Here is a 23,128-nt window from a genome sequence, read left to right on the forward strand (position 1 = left end):
GGCGGGGCGGGGGCCTGCGAGGAGGGGCGGCGGACCGCCGTGAGGACTGCGGGGAGCGCCGCCCCTTCCTGCTGGCGCCATGGCCCTGCAGGGGGCGCTGCGCCGCGCGGCCGCGGCCTGGGGGGGGCGGTGAGTGCGGGCCGGGGGCGCCGGAGCGGGACTGGGATCGCGATAAGGATCGGGACACGGATGGAGATAGGGATCGGGACCGGGATAAGGACATGGTCTGGTACAGGGACCGGCGCCGGACCGGCATAGGGATCGGCACTGGCAATGAGACTCGCAATGGGATAAGGATCGGGATACGGATAGAGATAGGGATCGGGACCGGGACTGGGATGAGGATCGGGACAGGGACCGGGACCGGGACGGGGACAAGGAGAGGGATGGGGACCGGGATCGGGACAGGGACCGGGACAAGGCCTGGGTCCGGAGCAGGGAGCGGGAGAGCGGCGGGGTTCGGGATCAGGATGAGAGCAGGGATCGCAGCGGGGCGGCGTGGCGCGGCCCCCGGCAGGGCAGGAGTGCGGGGCTGCTGCCGCAGCGGGCGGTGCTGCGGGTGTCACCCGTGTATCGCACGGGCGGGGCCGCGGGTGTCACCCGTGTATCGCACGGGCGGGGCCGCGGGTGTCACACGTGTATCGCACGGGCGGGGCCGCGGGTGTCACACGTGTGTCACACGCGCGCGTGTGGCTGTCCCCGGCGGCACGGAGCGCTTCCCGAGTCACGGCACCGCCGCGCTGTCCCGCAGCCACCCCGTCCCGCTGCTCCCCTTCCTGCGGGCACCTGAGAGCCTGGGTGGCTGCGGGTGCTGCGGCTCAAGTGAACTGGCATGGAGAAGTCAGTTAAATATCGAAACGAAACAGGGCAATGTGGCGTTTCGCTGAAAGCTCGAGTACCTGACTGTCGTTTCTTTTTAGTTCTAGAATGGGGAACAGCCAGCCCGCTTCTGTGGGATTGTCTAATGATGCTGCTGTGAATCAAATACAGGTTAACATTATTTATGTGGCTTTTACTGATTTTCAGCATTTATAAAAGCCAGTTACTTCAAACATTTTCTTATTTATACAAAGAAATATTGTAAATAGTTCTGCCTGTTGAACCTGGTACTATGTTTATTATGGTTATCAAGTCATGCTGGCAGTTTTGTTTATCCACAGCCCTGGAACCTGATCCTCCTAGGCTGCACCCACTCTTATGTTTTTTCAGACCTCTACTCAAATTCGGTGCTGCTGTTGACATTGGGAATAGAACCTTGTAAAATTACTGATAGCAAGTAAATTGGTTTTTTTATAAATGTATTGATACTAAATGATAGCCTGAAATCCCCTTGAGTTTACAGTACAGTGATAAGGGTATGTCTTCAACCCACTGCTTTTGGTCACTGTGCTCATCACTGGAACATCCCAAGTACCTTACAGACAGGGAAAACTGTCCTAAACAATCCAGGGAGATGCAGCAGGTTGGGCAGACTGCAGAGCAGAGTTGTACCACACACTCCACCATCCTTGTGCTCAGTGTGGCGCCAGGTGCAGGTCAAACCTGCCTTCAGAGGTGCTAGCAGAGGTTTTCCTGTGTTTGTTACTCTAACAGCGGGATTTTAACTTGTGTGTTAGTTTTCATGACTGTTAATAGTGTTCAAGGTGCACTGGCTTGAAGCTCGCTGACTTTTAACTTTCTTTTGAGCACACAGGACATTATTTCACACAACTGTGTGGTGATTTTCTCTAAAACAACATGCCCATACTGCAAAATGGCAAAAAACCTGTTTGAGGGTTTGAATGTGAATTACACAGCTGTGGAACTGGACGTGAATACAAATGGAAGGCAGTTCCAAGACATTCTGGAACAGATGACTGGTGGCAGAACAGTGAGTATATTCATTCTCTTACACATAAGAAGTAACAACTTGGGCTACACACATCCCTCTTGGGTTAGATCCATAGCAAGTCCTTAATTTTTTTGTGATAATTAAATTTAGGATACAAGCTCCTTAATTAGATGCTGCAGGAGGGTTCTGTCTCTTCTTCTAGAGCCCCTCTGGCTATCCCTCAGTTATCTTTTCCATACTGCCACTGAAATAACTGAAGTATCAAAGCCATTTTTCATTTGTGTATTTAAACCATTGTGTTTAACACTTGTATTTTATTTTATATAGTCTCACTTGACCCAATTATTGGAATTTATTACAATCACCTACACAGGGACTTCATCCCACTGTGGAGGGGCACACAAAGTTTCCCATGTCTGTAAATACTATGGGTTGTACACTAATATTATACACACATCTAGAAGAACACAGTAATTGTGTGTACTGGAGTCCACATGGGCTTGCTTGAATGTTTACCTTTTTTCCAAGAAGTAACTAATGCAACTTTTGTTTTCTTGATAGGTCCCAAGAGTGTTTATCAATGGGACTTGTGTTGGAGGTGCAACAGATGCTCAAAAGCTTCATGAGGAAGGCAAACTGCTTCCTTTAGTTCATCAGTGCCAAATGAAAGCAAATTACTGAGCAACCATCTCTAGCTTATCTTCATCTTCCTTTGTATGAACAGAATTTCAGATGAATTCAGAAGATCACAGACACATGCACTCGACAACCTCAAGCCATGGCTTTCTGAATCACAGATCACTCTCTGACAGACTTTATGGACTTGGCAAATTACTTGGTGTCCTTGCCTCAGCTTTCCCACAACCCAGATGGTCATTAGCAACCATTATGTAACTCTTGGGGCTCCTAGTGAGACAGTGATGTCATTTCATGGTGATTCCATCCTGCTCCAGGAAGTCCAGACTCCGCAAAAAGAATCCTGTGGGCTTTGCTTTCTAGCTTTGTCTCAATAAATTGTCAGTTTAATTTAATGGTTTCTTTAAATAAAATTCTTCTCTGTCAAACTGAGATGAAGGAAGTGTGAAGCAAACCCATTTTGTAGTGATATTGGTGTGTGCATGTCTGCCTCTCTTGTATTCCAGCACCGGGTCACCCAGCTCCCAAATCGTGTGTCCAATGGAACAGAAAAGGGAATAAAGATTCTGGCAGCTTTAGAGAGCGATAGCTTTCATCTTTACTCTGCACTGTGAGGTACCAGTCTGTACTGTCACTCGGGAATGTCCTTCCAGGGGCCAGGCAGCTTGGGCACTCAGCTGCAGCTACAGACTACACTACAACCAATCCAACAAGAGCATCAAACATAAGACCAAGGGAAGTGGGTCTAATATGCATAGAGTTTATTTAGTACTTAAATTCTACAGTCAGAATGCAGTTTACTAGCCATTTTAACTTTCAGTTAAATGTGTAAAAGAAATGACTAAAATTCCATAGTTTCAGTACAATGTACATCCAAAGCCAGACCAGGCAATGCCAAGACTCTTGGTTATTTCAAAGAAGTTCATATGCAAGTAGAAAATTATATCCCATTCTTCAGTTAAAGGGACCATTACACAACTAAAGGTGCACACATTAGAATAAAAACATTAGTCAATGAATTTTTTATTCACATTTTGTGAATTAAGACTCCTGTTACTTCCATTGCTTTCAGCACTCCATGTACCTAAACTCCTTTTTCCCCCTCAAGGGAAGAAAGCATCAATCTTTAATTCCAGCTAACTACAAGGACTACAAGAGTATCATTTAAACTTGACAGCTTCACTTTCGTGATGCAGGTTTGTACTAAGTTTAAACTGCATCATTTGTAGAAAGTCTTTAGTATACAGTTGCCTGCATTGTGCATCTTTAATGTGTAATCAGCTAATTAAACACACTGACCTTGTTTCATTTTAATTATTGCAGCTTACTGTATGGTGCTAGGACACAGTCATCAAGGTAAACACACAAATGTGCACCTCTCTCTGAATTTACACTTAATAAAGCAATTTATTTTGCACATACAGTCATAAGAATACCAAGTATTCTTTTTCTCTGCGTAGAATTCTTCAGCCAGTGATGTTATTTTCAGAAGCTTAATAATAATTTTGTCCCCAAAGCTGATAAACCCATCACATAAAAATAACAACAATAGTATGCAAAGGAATTTTTCAGAGACCTTTTCATTTTGTTTAGGGGCTTGTTTTTTTAACCAGTAGTCTAAAATAACCCTTTGAGTTCCAAGTTCTGGAAATCCCAGGGCACTGTCACTTAAGGCAAATTCTCTTGCAGCTGTTGAAACAAGCTGTGTGCCTGCAGATCCAAGTGAGTGCCCCTTCATTAAATAAGATTTAGCTTAAGGCACCCAAAGGGTTAATTATGCTTCTTTTTAACAGTATTAAGGCTCCCCATCCAAACAGTTTTTCATTAATTGTGTATAATTCCATAGAAAGTAGCAGCAAGACAGTGCCTTTGTTACTGGATGGCACAAAGCCATATTATGTTTAAGTTAATTAAACATGATATGGCAGTTCAAGTGTGGTTCTACTCTAGCAAAAAAAGCCCCCAAAATTAAGAAACTCAATAACAGTAATGAAAGATTTCCTTTTTTTTTTCCCCCCCAGCATTGTCTCCAGGACAAAACTGTTTATCTTAAATTACGCTTGCCGTGGGATCTGAATATTAACATGTATCCACTAAAAGATCTGGATACCTGCTCATCCAGCTTAAATCCCATGCTTCTAAGAAGCACAAGAAGCTGGAAACAAACACTGAGTTATTTAATGAAGCACACAGAGCTGTGAATGTGCCCATGTGTTGCTTTTTAAATACAGAATTATTTTTAAAGAGTAGAACTGCACTTTCACAGGAGAATGAAAAGACATTTGTAACTACTTGTGCTTAACTCTTAAGCTGGTAACATTAGGAAAACAGCTATTTATACTTACTTGTTAATGAAGCATTTTTTAAAGTTCTCAACATACCACATACATATGCAAATATATATATATTTAAACTTAAATTCAGAATGCAGAAATACCTAAAGAAACCACACTTTACAGTATCAAAATCATAAATCCAGATATGTAAGCACACATATTTAAAGACACCATACCTTCTGCTGAAATTAGCTCATCTTTTGTGATTTCCCTCAGAGCAGCACATCCATAAAACACTGTCCTGGACAGTGTTTTACCTTTCCCCCAGAACTCTTGCTCAGCCATTTGTACACTCTGCTGTGTCATGGGAAGATGAAATCTCTACCATTCCAGCAAGAAAGTAATGGGAATAGCTGCTTACAGCATATCTGTGCACTGCAAACCACTGCAGACAGCAAAACAAACCTAGAAACTGGTGGAACTTCAGAGAAACTAAAGAAAAGGATTAAAAGCAGAAGCAAGACAAATGATTCTTTACTTCTACAGCCTATTCTTTGAAGGCTTTCTCTAGTCAATACTGCAAAGAAGCTGTTTATCCAGAATATTAAATGTTTTCCTAATTTTGCATGACAGCAGTTTGATACTGTTTAACAGAATGAAAAGTTTCAAATCACTGAACTAATTCTAGAAATAAACTTTACACTTGAAAAGCCAGTTTGAAAAGCCAGTTTTAAGAGGCTACTTTTTTCAAATAAAGCCATTCACGGGCAGATGTTGGATTTTTGTAAATAAATATAGTATACTTTTGTCACTGATTTTTACACAGTGCTTTGCCAAAAATCTGACAGATACAGAAAATTAGATTTTTGGTATGAGATTTATATAATTAAAGAAAAGAAAAAAAATGTTCATTTTTTAAAAAGTTAAGATAAATACTATACCATCAGTCCTGATGCAGGGAGCTAAGTGAGCACACTCAGTGATAGCAAGAAGGCAGAAGAACAGAGGCAAAAAAACAAACAAAAAAAAAAAGGAATGGATGAGAGCTTGTGAAAAAAGATTCAAGTATAGGCCTGAGGTGACAAGATGGAAAAGGAGAAAAATCCCCACCACTAACAGAGAAAAGGGTAAAGCAAAAGAAGAAGAAACAAAAAAGAAATGGAACCAAAACTAAAGCTTCTGTTATGGTGGCTGTGAGCTTGGGACAGGGTTAAGCAGCATTTGCAATGCAGACAAATATTTCATAGTGTTTCTACAGACAGAGCCATTATTAAAACACAGTTCCCAAACTGCTGGTGTATTTTTAAGCCAAGAATATGTACTTTGTTGAATAGCCTTTTAAAGCCATACCCATTTATGGGCACCAGTTATCAACAGCAATGTAAAAGAACATAAACCCCCTTAAGATTTATTGTTTAACAGTGGTTTTAAGCAGCAAGGTATTTTTGTGCCAGTTATTAGCAGCCCTCACACAGTGGGCATTTAGACTGGCCCTGCTGACCTCAGAGCTACACCTACCTTTAGATTTCTCTTTTTTGAAACACGGAGGACTGAATTCTACAAGCACCTCGAACTCTCCTACTCCTTGCTCCAGGTCTAAAATTCCTGACATGAAATTCTATTTCTTGGCAAAATTATTATTGTCATTACTGAATTTATTACACAATGCTGATGTGCTCACTGCATTATTTTTAAAAACTCGAGAGCCTCCTGCCCTCTCCACATTGTCGATTGTGTCTCCTCCATGAAGAAACCTGACCTTTGATGGTCATTCCTTACAGAAGAATGTTTCACCTCTTCTGTGCTTCCAGCCACGACATGCTTTTCTTCTTTCTTAAAGCTAAAGTGCCTGAACATTAGGGCCTTAGACAGAAAAGTCTAATGCTCCAGAACTGTCAAGTGGGTCACAGTGAAATGGCAGTCAAACTGAAACCAGTTAACTCTGTTAGGTATCAGGAAACCTGCATTTGCCTGGTCTACAGTTGCACTCTGCATTTAGACTTATTTTTATTCAGTATTTTGAATAAAACTAACTAGCTTTAAACTTCTCCCTGCTCAATGTTTACTGATAAACTGCAGTGCACAATTATAGCCCCTTTTCTGCTTTTCCAGTCAGTGTTCCTCCAATGCAAAGACCACTATTAATTTGAAAGTCTCCTTTTTGGTGAAAGGGTAGATAGTTTATTGTACACTGAACTAAAGCTTAATCTTAGCAACTTTATCTTAGCTCACGTTTTTTATTATTTTTGAAGCATTACAGTAATTATTGCCTCTTTACATGTCTAGGTAGTGTTTTGGAAATTATCAGTTTAATATCTAAAGACTAGAAACAGGACAAATGCATGTTATGGCAAATGAGTCATGCTGTCCCCTAAAATTCAGTGTATGGGCAGATAAAAACGATCCAGTCTATGGACAAGGAATATGCAGCATCATTCTTCTATGCCCCTTACTGGAAGAGAATGACAAAACCAGAAAGAAACCCCCAGAAAGGTCCACATACTATAAGATTTCAGCTGTCAGCATTTACTTCAGTTTCCCCTCTCTGCGCAAATCTTGAAGGAGGAGCAGATGACAACATGGTCTCATCAGTGCTGCTTTTACATCGCACGAACCACTGAGAACATCCTATTTCTAACAAGGTCTTTAGCCCAGAGATACTATAAATGTTTAGGAGCACATTCTGTACCCCAGCAGGGATGACCACCTTTTATCACTGGTCACAGCTATCCAGTGTCAACAGATACAGGGAGCTACAAATTCTATTAGTCCTACTGAAAAGTTCATCTTCACTTCCACACTCTAGTTCAAGGAATTGCATTTTAAACTGGACTGCTTCCAACGATGCAACACCACTATAACCATTCATTCGATCTGTTAGTAACTACTCTAATTTTTATTTGCAATACGTTTACTTGAAAGTTACTTGAAACACCTGTTTTAAGTTTTCATTTTATATTTAGTCCAAAATATTTCCTATTACTTCACAAATACTACTCCAAATAAGAAAAAGTACTTGCAAAAGATGCTCATCTATCAGTTATTTTCAACATCTCTAGCTTAAGAAGGAAACACCTAATCAGATGTTTGACTATTGTGTCATTTAAAACACATTACTACCAAACCCAACCCCCAAACATCAGTGCATTTACTTGAAATAATTATTAACATGTATTGAGCAAATGAGTTTACTCCCCATATTCATGGTGTTTTGCTTAGACCCTAAAAATGATGCGCAATTTTTCAAGAGAAATGGCTGATTTTCTTTTTCCAAACTCAAAAGTGCTACGTCTCAGCCTTCGTAGGAACACTTGGTTTGCTCTAGAAGTCACCTGAGGAGCTGGTGGCAGTCCTGTGTCCTCCAAGCATTCTGTCAGAGCAGTGATTAATTCAGGAGTGATACATTCATGTTGGCTGAAAGGCAACACTCTACCCAGCAGTTTTTTAAACCCTGCTTTAATGTCAGGAAAGGCTTCCCTCACTGCATTGATCATGCATTAAGGGAGAGCGTAAGTAGCAGAATACCTTCAGTAACATGTAACATCCTATTTTAGCACCAAAAGAGATATCCCTGCTACAGAATGCAAGCTTTGAATTTATAATCGATAGGAATGAGGCATAATGAAAAGTGTTACAAGTACCAAAAGTATAGTAGGAACTTCCATTTTACATTTAAAAGCTTGGGTTTTAGGCAGAAAAATATGGTCTTACATGTCATTCACCACTATGGGTAAACGTGGCATTTTTATAAATCATAATTATTTTCAAATTAACATCAAATTCACTGTTTAAAACAGCCAGCTTTAGCATAAAAGAGGCTGACATACATCTGTTTTAGAGAAAGTTGTAAAAGCATCACTAAAAAACCTTTCTAATGTTTTAAGAATGATCTACTAAAGAGATCTTTTAACTTCCCCCCTATACACACATATATAAAACACAGAATTAAATACATGTACACACAAATTGCTATCAATTTCTGTTCCAAAGTGGTAGAATACTCACTGTCTTTCTCCTTGTCACACTCTTACTATCAGACTAAAAATAAAGAATGAAGAATCCAGTTTCAATCACTTCCTAAACAAGATTTTGTGAACATGAAGGAGGCAACTGTACAGTTCATAAAAGTTTTTAAGAATTGGTCACTATAAACTGGAGGTAGTTTTGAAATATGTTAGCTTGAATTAATTTATGAAATCAGAAGTAACACTAATCTACAAAAAGATTTTTAAAAATGAAATACTCTCCTGTTAGGAAGATTGTTTCTGAGTCACGGAATACATTCTTCTGAAAAAAGGAAAAAAAAAATAGCTTTTTGTTTCTGGTTGTTCCCACTCAGCTTCGGTGAGCAGGCCAAGACACATGCACTTGTTGGTCTTGCTCACTGAAAGTGTGCTGATGCTTCTTGAAGTTGTGACAAGGACTGAATGTGACATCCCAGTCATTTCCAAGGCCTTTTTCTACTAAAAACAGTTTTTAGAACTTCCTGTAAAGCATTTGAATTCTAAACTAGTGCTTTTGAAACTGTATTGTGCAGAAACTGCCCCTCAATTTATCTAAAGAGGTATTTCCTCCTGAAAATCCAGATGATAATCCAGAGAGAAAAAGATTAGCATGAGCTCTTGCACTTTCAGTTTTATCAGTATAAAATGTCCCTGGGTAACTTTTACACTGTATCACAGTCACATGGTCTCAACACACACCAGAAAAAACAACTTTTGTAGCTTTTAACTGTAACCACGGAAACCACTGAACATTAGTAACACTTAAAATACAAAGATTTTAAAAAGCCCAAAGAAAATTCCCTCTCAATGAAGTTGCTGTTAAATTGCCATTATTAAACATACTAAGCCCATTTGTTTCCAGCCCCATTTTAGAAGTAACTCATGAATTTATACTTGCAAATAAGCATTCCACAGCAACGGGGGAAATTAAAAATCTCTCCATATTTATAATCTACTATAAATGAAATTAAATTATATACTATGTAACCCTGTAACCACTTTTAGCAAACTTCTGTTATTTTAAATTGTGTGCAACAAGGAAAAATAAAAAAAGAGATTCCTCATCTGCTTTTCTTGTTTTCCCTTCACAAAAAGGTAACAAAGAATCACAAAATCATGATGGTTGGAAAAGAGCTTTTAAGATCAAGTCCAACCATCAACCCAACACTGCCAGGTCCACCGCTGAGCCATGTCCCTAAGCACCACATCAACGCGGTTTTGGAACACTTCCAGGGATGATGATTCCACCACTACCCTGGGCAGCCTGTTCCAATGCTTGGCTGCAAAAAGGATTTGAGGTTCAGCCTCACCAGTGCCCAGTACAGGGGGAACAATCCCTGCCCTGGTCCTGCTGCCACACTATTCCTGATCCAGGCCAGGATGCCCTTGGCCTTCTTGCCCACCTGGGCACAGCTGGCTCTTGCTTGCCCACTCTTGACCAGCACCTCCAGGTCCTTTTCCACTGGGCAGCTTCCCAGCCTCTCTGCCCCAGCCTGGAGCACTGCATGGGGTGGTTGTGACCCAAAGGAAGGACCCAGCACTTGGCCTTGTTGAGCCTCATACACTTGGCCTTGGCTCATGGATCCAGCCTGTCCAGATCCCTCTGCAGAGCCGTCCTGCCCTCCAGCAGATCAACTCTTTGGCTCAACCTGGTGTCACCTGCAAACTGACTGAGGGTGCCCTCGATCCCCTTGTCCAGATCAGCCATAAAGATACTGAACAGGACTGGCCCCAACAGTGAGCGCCAGGGAGCACCACTTATGACCGGCCAGCAGCAGGATGTGACTCAGTGCCACACTCTGGGCCCAGCCATCCAGCCAGGCTTTTAGCCAGCAAACAGTGCACCTGTCCAAGCCACGGGCTCCTAGCTTCTTCAGGGGAATGCTGTGAGCAAGTGTCCAAGGACTTGCTGAAATCCATGATGTAGACCACATCCACAGCCTTTCCCTCATCCACTAGGGAGGTCACCATTCACAGAAGATCAGGTTGGTCAGGCAGAACCTGCCTTTCATAAACCCATGCTGGCTGGGCCTGATCCCTGACTGTCCTGCATGTGCTGTGTGATCAAGATCATCTGTTCCATAACCTTCCCTGGCACCAAGGTCAGGCTAACAGGCCTGTGGTTTTCTGGATCCTCCTTCCGGCCCTTCTGCTCAATGGGTGTCACACTGGCCAACCTCCACTCATCTTGAGACCTCCCTGGTTAGCCAGGATTGATGATAAGTGGTGGAGAGTGGCTTGGGTGGATTCCATCTGGCCCTACAGTCCTGTGAGTATTTAAGTGGAGCAGTAGATCACTGTTTCCTCCTGAATTACAGGGACTTCATTTTGCTCCTTGTCTCTCTCTTCCCAAGGACAACTGGTCTGACTATTAAAGACTGAGACAAAGACGGCTTCAAGTACTCAGCCTTTTTCTCATCCTTTGTGGCAATGCTTCCCCTCACATGCAATAAAGGATGAAGATTCTCTCCTTGGCCCTCCTTTTGTTGATGATGGATTTGTAAAAATACGTTTTGTTATTTACTACGGCAGTGGCCAAATTAATTTCTAGGTGGGGTTTCACTTTTCTAAGCTTCCTGCGTAACCTAGCAACATCCTTGTAGTCCTCAAGAGCAGCCTGCCCCTTCTTCCAAAGGTCTTTTTTCCCTGAGTTCCAGTGACATCTCCCCATTCAATCAAGCCAGTCTTCTTCCCCACTGGCTCATCTTTCAGCACACGGGGACAGCCTGTTCCTGCATTTGTAACATCCTTTCATGATTGTTTGCCAGGCATTCTCTCAACCTGTAAGGCCCAAGTCTGGCCTCTGGGGCTCCTCAGCTTCCTCTACAGCCTCCTCAATGACTTCAAGGTGGTGCTCAGGGCTCTGGAGGTGATCCATCTGCTTCCTGGCACCACCGGTCTCTCTGCTGCTGCTGAAGTCCTGGGGGACAAGAAGTGGCCATCCTGCAGTCCAACACCAGCTCCTGTGGCTGATGAAGGCAGCATGTCCTCAGCAGGTGCTGGGCCTGCTGCTGAAGCAGGGGTACCTGCAGCACAAGAACTCCAAAGTTCACGAGGAGTTGGACAACATCATGGCCCTCTTCATGTACCCTGCTGAACAGCTGGATGTGGCCAAGCTGGTGTCTGGGCTGACTCCAGCACTGGTGGAGAGCAAGAGCAGGGTCCAGCATGGTGACATGAAATGTTTGCTGTAGTGGTGTCTTCCTTGAGCCCAGGCAAAGCCACCCTTCTCTTCAAGGCAGGAGATGCTGTGGAACTTGAGGACAACAGGGATGGGGTGATCCATGTGGTGCAGGGCAGGCTTGCCAGGAAGACTTGGGTGAAGCTTGGGGACCAAGGGTTTGTAAAGTACACTGTGCTCCTGCCATCATCCCATCGTAACAGGGGGTCCTGTTTGCTCCCTGGGACAGATCCAGACTGGCTGTTGCTGGCCCGCAGGACTCAGAGCACAGTCACTGTGGATATCACACAAGGGATGATGCTCTGTGGAGCTCCAGCTCACGCAGAGCCCAGGCCAGTCAGGGAATTAAGTCCAACAAGAGTTTTGAGTGCGTGTATAGGAAAAAACCAACTGCCTTGGGAAAATGAGCATGGTGGAGACAAGGAGGGTGGCTGAAGAGTGAAGGGCATGGAGCTGGGCTGCCAGCTGTGCTGCAGGACTCTGAAGGGCGATGTGACTGCACTGCCAGCCATCACCAGGAGTGTCCAAATGCGCAGGGTGTTTCTGCACGGCGCCAAGGTGACAGTGGTGACGTGTGGCTGCCACCTCCAATGGCAGGGGGATCACTGGCTACTGACAGTTAGTTTGACACTAGAGATACAAGCGCTGAGTTTCTCTGAATCTGTTAGATTTGCATGGGACTGAAGTTCTGTTCAACCTTACAAACACCTTAGTGAGAAGCTCTAGTCAGAGATGCTTGACGTGCCACCACCTCCCGTAACATTCTGATATGTATACAATATGCCATATGCTAATAAAGTATATTTGGCTGGGAGTTGCCAGGGTGAAGTCTGTTGCCAGCAATGGACCCACTGGGAAGAGCAAATGCCTAAAAAACTTAAATCAAATCCAAAGTGAAGTTTCGAATGACATCCAAAGCTCCTGTATCAAAGCCGCAGATATCCAACATGCCTCTGTCATCCGGGTCCGCCATCGTAAAACCGTGGGAGGTCATTCCACAAACAATCAGCTTAGCAGGAATACCCATTTTCTAGAGGAAGGACAGCAAAAAATATCAGAAAATACATATAGAGTGAAACATGTGCACATATGCAGTAACTTAAACAGGCCAGAGGGCCAAATCTCGCTTGCATAAGCCGCTGTCTGAAGAGCTGTACTGACAGAAACGAGGAATGCCGGAACAGAAATGCAGGATGCCTGTCAACACTGGGATGGCAGCTAACCTCAGCTAAGGAAACCAAATTAAAGACTTTTGGTATTCATTTCAACTGGGTGGAAACTATGTAAAGATAAAAGTCCATACACCAATGCCTGACAAATGCATTTTTGGTAGTTTAAAAAATAGTTTCTTTAAAGCATAAAGTATTGTTTGCTGAATAACTAAGAGTTTCCAATAGCAATGTGCTTGGAGAAGGTATTTTTCTTTGTTCTATTTAAAAGTATGCAGCTGTACAGCTTGGAGCAGTCCCTTTAAAAGACAATGGGCTTTCCTCACAAGATACTGTCACATCATCCTAGTGACACTTGTCTTCATTACTTCATTGAAACTTTTTGATATCTACTGCAAACATCAAAGTTAAATTTAGCTCTGAGAGTCAAACTTCAGTCTGTAAAAACTATAAAAACGTATTCCATCAATTATATATAGGACGCAGAAATTCATACAGTCCCTGAGTAACAAAGTTTCATGGACATTGCAGCACACCGAGCAGGGGAGGCTAATTACAAATCCTTTCAGCAATTCTGTGGTTTTAAATATGCACAATTAGTGCAATACGTGTACTAATTCTGCCTAACAACAGAATTGAGCAGTTTTAAACAATATATAATTATTTACTGAAGAAGGCCACAAAAAGTCCAATCTCTAAAAGATTTTTAGAGCTGGTACTTATTTTGTACAGTATTTACTAATCATAAACAGTCAGAAGCATGTTTACCTCTCTGTACTCTCTAAGGGCCATTGCAGGAGGAGTATTCCCAGCAAAGGTCTCGTTATCAGTAAATACAATGAAGACATCAGCAGCTGTCTGAGTTTTTTGAGCCCATATCATTGGAAGGGAACAGTCAGTGGTACCCACTGGAATCTTAAAGATACAAAAATAAATATACATGGAACACATTAATATAGAAATTAACAAACCATGGAAAAATTACTTTTGATGTAAGCTTCACGTTCTACCATGTGTCACTACATGAAGACTTTTTTTGTTAAACTTGGTCATTTTATCTTAGTTTGTCCAGGGTTTTTTTTTGTTTGAGTTTTTTAAATATTCTTTTCAAGCTAACTCATGTGACCTAGCACTGCCATTCTAAATTGCAATGTTTAATATCCAGCAAATGAAATAATGACATTTGCTGGGCTTTCTCTAAATCAACTGCACCAAAGGAAAAAAAATCCAAACTTTACTAGAGAGATACAGATTAAACAAGGTAGTAGAATTGATTACAAAGAAAATACAGTGTAACTGCTGAGACTTTTTTTTTTTACATACTTCATACATTTTCACTAAAACTTGAGGTAAGCTCATGTCAGCTGTCACTGGACAAGGGACCATTTCATGTGAAAAGGCAACAATGTGGGAATCCTTCTCAGTCCGTGCTACAACCTGAGAAAGAGAGAGACAAAAATAATTCAGTTATATTCCTCCGAATTTTTAATGTCTAAACTGAGCCATTCCCTACCAAACACACAGCATGACAAATGCTTTCGTATTTAAGTCACCATGGCTCCTCATAAACACTAATGGTGCACTCTACACTTTAAAAATTCTGTAATATTACTGCAAATAAACACTGCAAAAAGAGCTGAACGACTGCTCTAATTACTGTAACTAAAGATACTTCTATTTTTCTTTCCTCCTCTCTGACATAAACCTTGAGCATTTCTAAATACCAACAAAAGCTCAACTCCTCTGCAATACAAGAATACAACCCAAGAAGTTTTAGAATACTAAACTGAGGGGAAAGTGATTGTGAATAAAGGCCACATCGATAACTCCAACAGACACAAGACTTACCCCAATATTTCTTCATCTAGCCTGTATTATTCTGTGAACGCTTCTGAAAAAATTAAAATGTGTGTATGCACTTTTTACGTACAGTAAGCCATTTTATTATGACTAAGGTAAGTGAAAAAGCTGCCCTGACCACTTTGATTTACAACAGAAACCAACTTCTTCAAACTGATCTTTCCAAATGTGGTTGCCAGTAGCTTTCAGCAATGAGACACAAGGTCACTGTGCCCAAAAACTGTTATATCTAAGTTTCCCCTTGATGCCTAACCAGCTGCAGAGCACTTTTGTATCAAAAAAGCAATGCAAGCTGAAAACAGTTATAAATAAGAAATTGAAAGCCTCACCATACACATTACTGCTGCAACTGTGCTGGCATTGAGCACACTGCCCAAAACCTTTTGTGTCATTGATGCACTGACATCAACTGCAATTACAAAGCGTTTTCCTGTTGGTTCAACTGTCTGAAAGAATAAAAGACAAAAATGTAACAGGTACACATCATTTATATATTAATTTCTTCTGCTGCTTTCAGTCCTGAAGTGGGCATTTTTTACTCTTTCTGGGTAATGTCAGGACAGTGCTGTTGCCAAAGTTTCAGAATTGTTACCCAACACAGGAACCGTTCTTGGTAAGTTTTCAGAAAACACCGAACTCTTAAAAAGCTTAACAAATAGGAGAACTATTATTACCTTGAAAGCTTTGTAAAATGAGGCATCCAAAGCTCCTAAAATGTCTTCATCAGGACGCCACCAAAGCTTCCCTCTGCTTCCATGTCCAGCTTTATAAGTTTCTAATGCAACCAAAATATGGAATGGATGTATTCTACCCTACAGGTAGAAATCAAAAATATGGATATGAAAATTTAACCTCCTTAAAAAAAAAAGTAACAAACTAAATGTGAAAGTAAGTTCCTACTACAAAAAAATCTCTGGTTTAGTATATGGTTACTTTAAATTTGTTAAATCTGAAGAGTTCATGCAGTCTTTACACAGCTGTTGGATTAACTGATACTTGTGGCTTACTGACAATGGACCTCATTCCCTCTCAAGAATCCTCCAGTTAACACCAAATGTGATGCCATCACCAGAATTCTGGTAAAATTTTGCAGCTCTATGATTGTCCAGTGCTGTTTTCCATCACAGGCTTCCAGTAAGAGAAAGTCCCTGCCCAACTGAAGAGAAAGGAGCTGAGCACGGAAAAGAACCAACTTAAAACTAGTTTTATACCAGATACAGTAACACTGGACAAGAAATTATTTTTGGAACATAGCATTCATTTTTCTCATTCTACAGAACACTCCAAACAATTTTTTTTTCTTTCCATATATGAACTTAACTTACATAACTTTATCAACATTTTGTTATCTTTATCTTAAAGGGGAGTTTGCAGTCCTTAACCACTGCCAGCAACAAAACTCAGAAAATCTGAATGCCTGTTGTCTATCTTCCATCAAGGTATTGCACCATGATCTTTGCTCTCCCTTCTCCATGCCTCCAGTATGATTAAGGAAGAAACCAGAGAAAGGGAATTGCAGTAGGATGGGGAAAAAAGGACTTCTGTTGTTGTGCTCAATTCAGCTCTGGTGCTGAAGAATTTAAGTGCCCTGATTTTCATCTTCCCAACTCACAAAACTGCTCGTCAAGACACTTGTCCTCTCTACTTTTGACTAAATCCCTGAAATTTTTATTCTCTCTCTGGGGAATTCTCTTTTCCCTCTTACTTTCCTAGCATTCTGATGGACAATAAAGCAATCAGAAAAGAGGAAAGTCTCCTTGCCCATCTTGTTTTTCCCCTCAGCTGCTATGCTATTTTCTTAACTCACTTAAAAATTACAAGACTCAGAAGAATTGATGAACCCAACAAGCAAAGCTGGCCACAGCTGTCATTTAAGAAAAGATCCAATAGCTGCCAATACACTTAATTTATCAGAAAGTTTCAGAAAGCAGGTGGGGAATTAAATGAAAAATTATAAACAGAAGTTTTAAAATAATGTTGCAGGCATTAAACTGCAGTTTTTAAAAAGAATAAACTAAAAATTAAAAATGAAACTCCACAAAGGCTGGCACTGATTAAAAAGAAGTTCTTACCTTTTTTAGCAGTTTCTCATTTCTCAGTTTTTCACATACTATTGCCACTTCTGAACCTCGTGGCTCAAGCACTGAATTTGCTGTCAGCTTTCCTAAATTTCTCAACAATACAGAAACAGGCATCTCCTTGAGCAATGCCTTCCAAACCTATGATGAAAGAAAGAGAAGAAAGATGAGATTCTCAAACTGCAAGACCTGGCATCTATACATTGAATAAATGTATTTTTAAATAAATGTACAAATTATATTAAGATCTTAATTATTTAACTATTTGGGTAAACAACTTGAAAAATAGCGTAAGGGCTACATTTTAAAGAAATCTAGACTCAAGACTCTGAACAGCATCACTCTATGGAGAATTCAAAGGTAAGGAAGTTTACCTACCTCTTTAGATTTCAGATGGTTTGTCAGGAGATGCTCTCTAACTAGACCATATTCCTCTATCAAGTGAATGACTTCCAGTTCATCTTTTGTGCGTTTTACTTTTTCCACAGCCTCCAGATACTTCAAGAGCTTTTCAGTCTCAGCAGAAACTGCTTTCTCTTTATAAGCTTCTTGGACATCTTTCCATCCCTTGGTAATATATTTAGTGACTATAGCAATTCCTGATGAAAAAGAAAACCATTTCTCAAGCAGGATTACCATCTGTACACTGGCATTTATCATTCTAGCATGCAAATGAATTTGCAGGTTTCATTCTCAGACCTGCCAAACACCTGTTGAAAAGGTCAGCCACACACAATTTAGAGCAGTACTTTTAATTACTGTATTAATCTCCTTAGAATTAAGGAGCTTTATGTATTTCCTACATTGCCCAGAGAAGCTGTGGATACCCCATCCCTGGAAGTGTTCAAGGCCAGGCTGGATGGAACTCTGAGCAGCCTGGTCTAGTGGAAGGTGTCCCTGCCCATGGTAGGGGGGTTGGAAATGGATCATGTTCATGGTCCCTCCCAACCCAAACCATTCTATTATTCTAAGATTTGAAGCCAACAGATCTTCCCACATAATGAAAAAGTGTTATTTCATAATTTGTAAGCAAATAGGAACAAAATGAGGGAATTGGGTTATTTTATCTTCTCTTGGCATATGGACGAAAAGAAGGAACAAATTCTGTTTACCTTGAAGATAAACAGGTCTATTTCTGATATGAACACCCACATTTTTAAGATGCAATTTACAGGATATCCTCACTAAGAATTCACCTACAATGGTATTTGGGTTTCCAAAATACTTCCACAGTAAATATAAAAGGTTTAAAACACAGTATTTTCAGGTAAATAAAAATTTATTACCTTCACTGGCAGGTTTTAGGTGGGACAACCTCAGAAGATCTTTATGAGACCAACCACTTCTTTGCTTATATTTTGTAACTGCTAAAGCAAGAGCCATGCCATTCTTTCCATTGTACCAATCTGCAACAGCTTTCCTCAGAGCACGGCCCCACATGCCACATTTCATGCCCTCCTTCAGATCTTTTTTAAACTGGATGAAAGTAAAGAGATGGGTTGGTATGCAACACACCTCGGGGACAGCTTTAAACGCCGCTTGTTTTGTTTTGGCATCAGAACACTGCGAGCAAACTGCGAGGGCAAAGAGCAGGGGCTCCTGTCTTGCTGCTCTGCCCTCTTGACTAAATGCTTTTATTTCTTCAACAACTTCGCAGCCTCTGCCCTCTTCAATCAGCCTTAGCAAAGCTTCGGCGTTTTCAAAGCCCAGCTTCTGCTCCTTGACGTGGTAAGCGCCGCCCTCGGAGCCGAAGCACAGGAAGTGCTGCAGCCGGGCGCTGTCGGTGAGGGGCCAGCCGGCACCGCTGGCACAGCCGGGCTCCGGCGCCGCGCCCGGCACCTGCGCTCGGCTCTCCTCCGCCTCCATCCCTCAGACTTCCAGGGGTCTGCTGCAAGAATAACACATTCTATTAACAACTACTGTTGACTGCTCGTTTGGCAAAGTAAATACATCTTGTCTATAATCTTAAGTCCTCTTTCATAAATTTAATCAGAGCGTACTCCAAGTGTGCGATAATCCTGTCATTTGGAGGAAAAGTAACAGAAATCTCTCTGAGTTATGATAACGACAAAAATCAACTCAGAAACTACTTAACCCCCAGTAAGTGGCAGACAAAAACCATCTGGTGTTATAGCCTTTTGCCACTAATATATTACATCACTTTCTCACGTAAATTTTTATAGTGCACACTAAATGGCTCAAAATTCAGATCTTGCCCTGCTCTATTTTGCTGAAGAATCGCTAATACCGACCAACTGAAGAAAAACAAGGCTAAAATGAAGAACTAAGATACTGAGAAACTGTTTAGTCGGAAGACTCTGTGAGAGTTTATGTATGGTGGGTTTCAGTGAGGCCTAGACAACAGCTTTTTAACAACTGAGTAGCTCAAGAACAAATTATCTTTGCCTCGGGCTCAAATAGTCTGCCGCTCCAAGTGAGATCCAAGAAAACACAGATTCTGTACTGCTTTACATTCGAAGTTAAGAAGCAAAAATCAGCACAAAAAATCACAATAATTCAGGTCTTTCTATTTACTGCAAGAGAGTTCAGCTGTAGTATTTGTAACGCAACACCACTGCTCTTACTCGGAGAACATCCAGCACAGTAAAATTCAAGCCATGACATTTAAAATAAAGCAAAAGCAGGTGAAACGAAATCAGCAGGGTAAGGGTAAAGAAATTCCTCATCATCACTACCTCCAAAACATTAATAGCACAACAATAAATTTAGTTTACTCAGTTCTCACCAAACAATAAAAATACACTAAATAGCACCAAGAGCTCCTACGGAAAACCAAAAAGGCAGCACCAATAATCCACTCCCTCAAACTCCATATAAATCTTAAAATACAGGGACTAAAGTCTGAGCACACACAAATTACATTTCAAAGAAATCCACTAAACAATTTTCAAGTATTGCAGATACCTACTTTTGACTCTTTTCTTGTTCAGAAGACAAATAAAAGCCTTTTTGCTCCATTTACCAGGATAAGCTAGCAAAATAAATGTCACTAATGTAGACAGAGGGGTTTTTCCCCTCAGTTTAGGTAAGCAACACTTTGATTTACAAACAACTTCCCTACTTCTTTGACAGAGAATTTTTCCCTTTTTCTGCAAGTGATCAGAAATGCACCTTTCCTCTGCTTTCCATATCTGCATTGATCTGCATCCAGAATTAAACAACAATCATCAGTGCTCCCATTACAAACTCATAAAATCATAAAAATAGAAGCTGTATGCTGACACCTGGTTTAAGAAAGCAGGTTTAAGTTGAAAATTAACTAAGAAATATCTTTCATTGTATTATTTAGACCATCAGTGCTCAGCTGAAATTATATATTCTAACCATGTTTCCTGCCAAACCTATTGAAATACACATCATGGTTGAGCAGGCTTTTTCCCTGACATCTGAAGCATGCAAATACACTGAAGATAACAAGGCTGGTATTCCCCATGCATGAATACCACATCAGGACCTTTTCATGTCTAAATACATTTTATTTCAATACAGTTCCATTAGCTCATTTCATTAAACAGTCGGGAATGTTTCATAATAAACACAGAAAACTCAAACAAAAAATTCCGAAATCACAGTAAGCATCCATTTATTTACCAGAAAAAAAATGGTACATGAAAGATACTGAGAAACACCATTATCCTGAAGGAAAAATAAGAATGGGAAGCATAAAGGATCACTCATGAACAACAAGATCTCCATGTATATAAAATATTTAGAATAATTCCTTGCTGTAGCTTTCATACTCCTACTACAACAAATATTACTACATTAAAATCAGACAAATGGGAAAACTCTTATGGATATTAACAATGGATAATTTTTATGTTTACTTTTGCATGGACCAGGCTATTCATGCACTCACAACACCGGAAAGAGGCATGTGCCTCCATCCGTACGCTTGTGACACAGACCCATAATAGAAAAGAGAGTTGCAAATAGTTTTTCTGACATTTAGCTCTTTAATTTGCTTTCTTAGGAATATACTATGAGCTACAAGCCCAGATGCTCTTACGATTTCCAAAAACTGCCTAACACAAATTGTGAGTTCTTTAAAATATTTTAAAAATTACTTTTGAAATCTGCTATAGCTGACGGAAACCACCAATCTCACTATGGAACAGTCACAGCAAAAGTATCAGATTTACACTTCACCAGGAGCTACTGGAAAAGCGCTTATTCACAGCTGAGCTGCTCGAGTCATGTTGGCCATTTCTAACCCTGTATTACATCCCAGCCTCACAAGCTCCCAAAGCTATTTCCTCCCTTGCACCAGTTCCTCTCCTCTGCCCAGACCTCAAGCTTATTTTCTTCCTTTAACACCTGTACAACAGAGACACCTTTCACCCTAACAAATAGATAAATGCAAATGTTCACTTAACACATGCTCTACTATAAGCCTACTCGTCACCTGCTGAGCTGCAGCAGGGAACTTGAATTTAAAACAGCTGTGGAGGATTCATCAACAATATTCTGGCTCCATAAGCATTTCCAACTTTTGTGCTATGGGAATGCAAACAGCAATGTGAAAAGCCTTAGAAGTCCCAGATGAGGGGTTTTATAACAAAAACTGCTAAGCTAAACTCCACGGTTGTTCACCATTATTAATGAAAGAGAAAACCCACAATATTTCAACCGCCATATAAATTTATAAGTAATATACGGCTTTGACTGCTCTGAAATTGTCTATACAGCACTGATAAGTCAGTATCTTTATGTTCAGTTCTTTAAGCTGATCTTCGTTGATTTCTATGGCTTTTTTTCTAACTTGCTTTAGCTCTCCTAAGAAATAAAAGGTCTTACAAGTTTTGTGAACGGATGAAAAAAAAAAAACCCAACACATTCAGTACAAAGCTTCAACAGAACTACAAATTCTAACTTAAGCTCTTAAATTTAACTGCTATGTTAACAACGAATCAAACTTTGCAGTGAAATCCCATGGAATTAAACTTTGAAAAAGCGTGATCTTCTATGACAAAAAAACCAGCATTAACATTTTAAAGACAACATTTCAAATCGCCTTCAAATACTTCGAAACTACATATACTTCATTCTACAACGAACTGCATTTTCCTCCTCCTGCTCTCTAAATTCTGTATAAGCATTAAACTGAACACTATAAGGAACATCTCCTAGTTAATTGAGCAGAGAGACCACAACCATCACACGGAGGTTGTAACAAAACAGGCCTGTGCTGCAGCACAGCTCTGATAACATAGCTCTCATACTTCGGAAAATAAGCACCTCTATGTCAACTGGGATGCCAAGAGAACGCTTCCCAAATCACCAATGGAGTGATGCACGATGGCAGCACAGCAGATACCCGACTATATGAACCACACACCTGCCCACCCATTTCTACTGCAGAATTTGCAAGAGCCTGTCTGCTTAAAAAAAAATGTACCGACTGGGGGGGCAAAGGCAGCTTAGCTGACGTAGCACAGAATTAGGAGGTAGAAGCACCTAAAGCGGATACCCGAAGAGCTTTGATCGCAGCTGTCAGTCTCCATAAAGACGATAAACACGCGTGACGGGGGAGCCGCGTAACGCCACAGACACGCCCGCGAACGCCCCGCGGGCCCCTCACGCCCAGGTGCCCTCCAGAGCTGCCCCTTTGGCCTCTCCGCATTCCCCGCACGGCCCTGGGGCCCCCCGGGGCTGGCCCAGGGACCCCGCGCCCCGCTCCCCCCGCACCCCGGGGAGCGCCACTTGCCTGCGAGGCCGCGGCCCAGGCGGGGCCGGGCGGTGCCGCAGCCCCGGGGGCCGCCGGGGCGATGGGCAGGGGAGGCACTGGGGACACAGAGCGGCGGCCGGGCCGCTGCGGGCGCGGGGGGCGGGCAGGGCCGTCCCGCTCGGGCCGCCGGCGCTCCGAGTCTCCGGCGCCAGCCCCGCCCGCCGCGCCCCGACAGCATCGCCGGGACCCGGATGGGGCCGCGCCCCCCGCGCGGTGCCCGGATGGAGCCGCGCTCGGGGCCGGCCCCCGCTCCCCGCCGCGCCGCCCGAGGGCCGCGCGCCCACCGCCCACCCCGGAGCCGCCCCGGAGCCGCCCCGGAGCGCAGCCTCGGGGCGCGGCGCGGC

The 23,128-nt window shown here is 41.9% G+C and overlaps 2 protein-coding genes across 6 annotated transcripts; one reads left to right on the forward strand and one right to left on the reverse strand.

Moving 5' to 3' along the window:
- The first annotated feature begins 40 nt into the window (after positions 1-40).
- GLRX2 (glutaredoxin 2) lies at positions 41-3,045 on the forward strand. Of its 3 annotated transcripts, none has more exons than XM_039555693.1 (4): positions 41-129; positions 921-990; positions 1,694-1,870; positions 2,393-3,045. In XM_039555693.1, the coding sequence occupies exons 1-4, from the start codon at positions 80-82 to the stop codon at positions 2,510-2,512; spliced, it is 417 nt and encodes a 138-aa protein (XP_039411627.1). In that variant the 5' UTR covers positions 41-79; the 3' UTR covers positions 2,513-3,045. The 3 variants fall into 3 exon arrangements, with proteins under 3 accessions (XP_039411627.1, XP_039411630.1, XP_039411628.1); XM_039555696.1 differs by lacking the exon at positions 41-129 and adding an exon at positions 148-229; XM_039555694.1 differs by lacking the exon at positions 41-129 and adding an exon at positions 175-224.
- Positions 3,046-12,675: 9,630 nt separating this feature from the next.
- RO60 (Ro60, Y RNA binding protein) lies at positions 12,676-22,847 on the reverse strand. Of its 3 annotated transcripts, XM_039555691.1 has the most exons (9): positions 22,764-22,847; positions 18,322-18,923; positions 17,414-17,634; positions 17,030-17,176; positions 15,632-15,769; positions 15,287-15,403; positions 14,421-14,534; positions 13,866-14,012; positions 12,676-12,958 (listed from the first exon to the last, which is right to left on the reverse strand). In XM_039555691.1, the coding sequence occupies exons 2-9, from the start codon at positions 18,899-18,901 to the stop codon at positions 12,806-12,808; spliced, it is 1,617 nt and encodes a 538-aa protein (XP_039411625.1). In that variant the 5' UTR covers positions 18,902-18,923; positions 22,764-22,847; the 3' UTR covers positions 12,676-12,805. The 3 variants fall into 3 exon arrangements, with proteins under 3 accessions (XP_039411625.1, XP_019147419.1, XP_039411626.1); XM_019291874.3 differs by lacking the exon at positions 22,764-22,847 and having other exon boundaries at positions 18,551-18,706; XM_039555692.1 differs by lacking the exon at positions 12,676-12,958 and having other exon boundaries at positions 13,882-14,012; positions 14,428-14,534; positions 22,764-22,846.
- Positions 22,848-23,128: the final 281 nt, after the last annotated feature.

The sequence above is a fragment of the Corvus cornix genome, chromosome 8 (assembly GCF_000738735.6).
Source record: "Corvus cornix cornix isolate S_Up_H32 chromosome 8, ASM73873v5, whole genome shotgun sequence".
Taxonomy (NCBI): domain Eukaryota; kingdom Metazoa; phylum Chordata; class Aves; order Passeriformes; family Corvidae; genus Corvus; species Corvus cornix.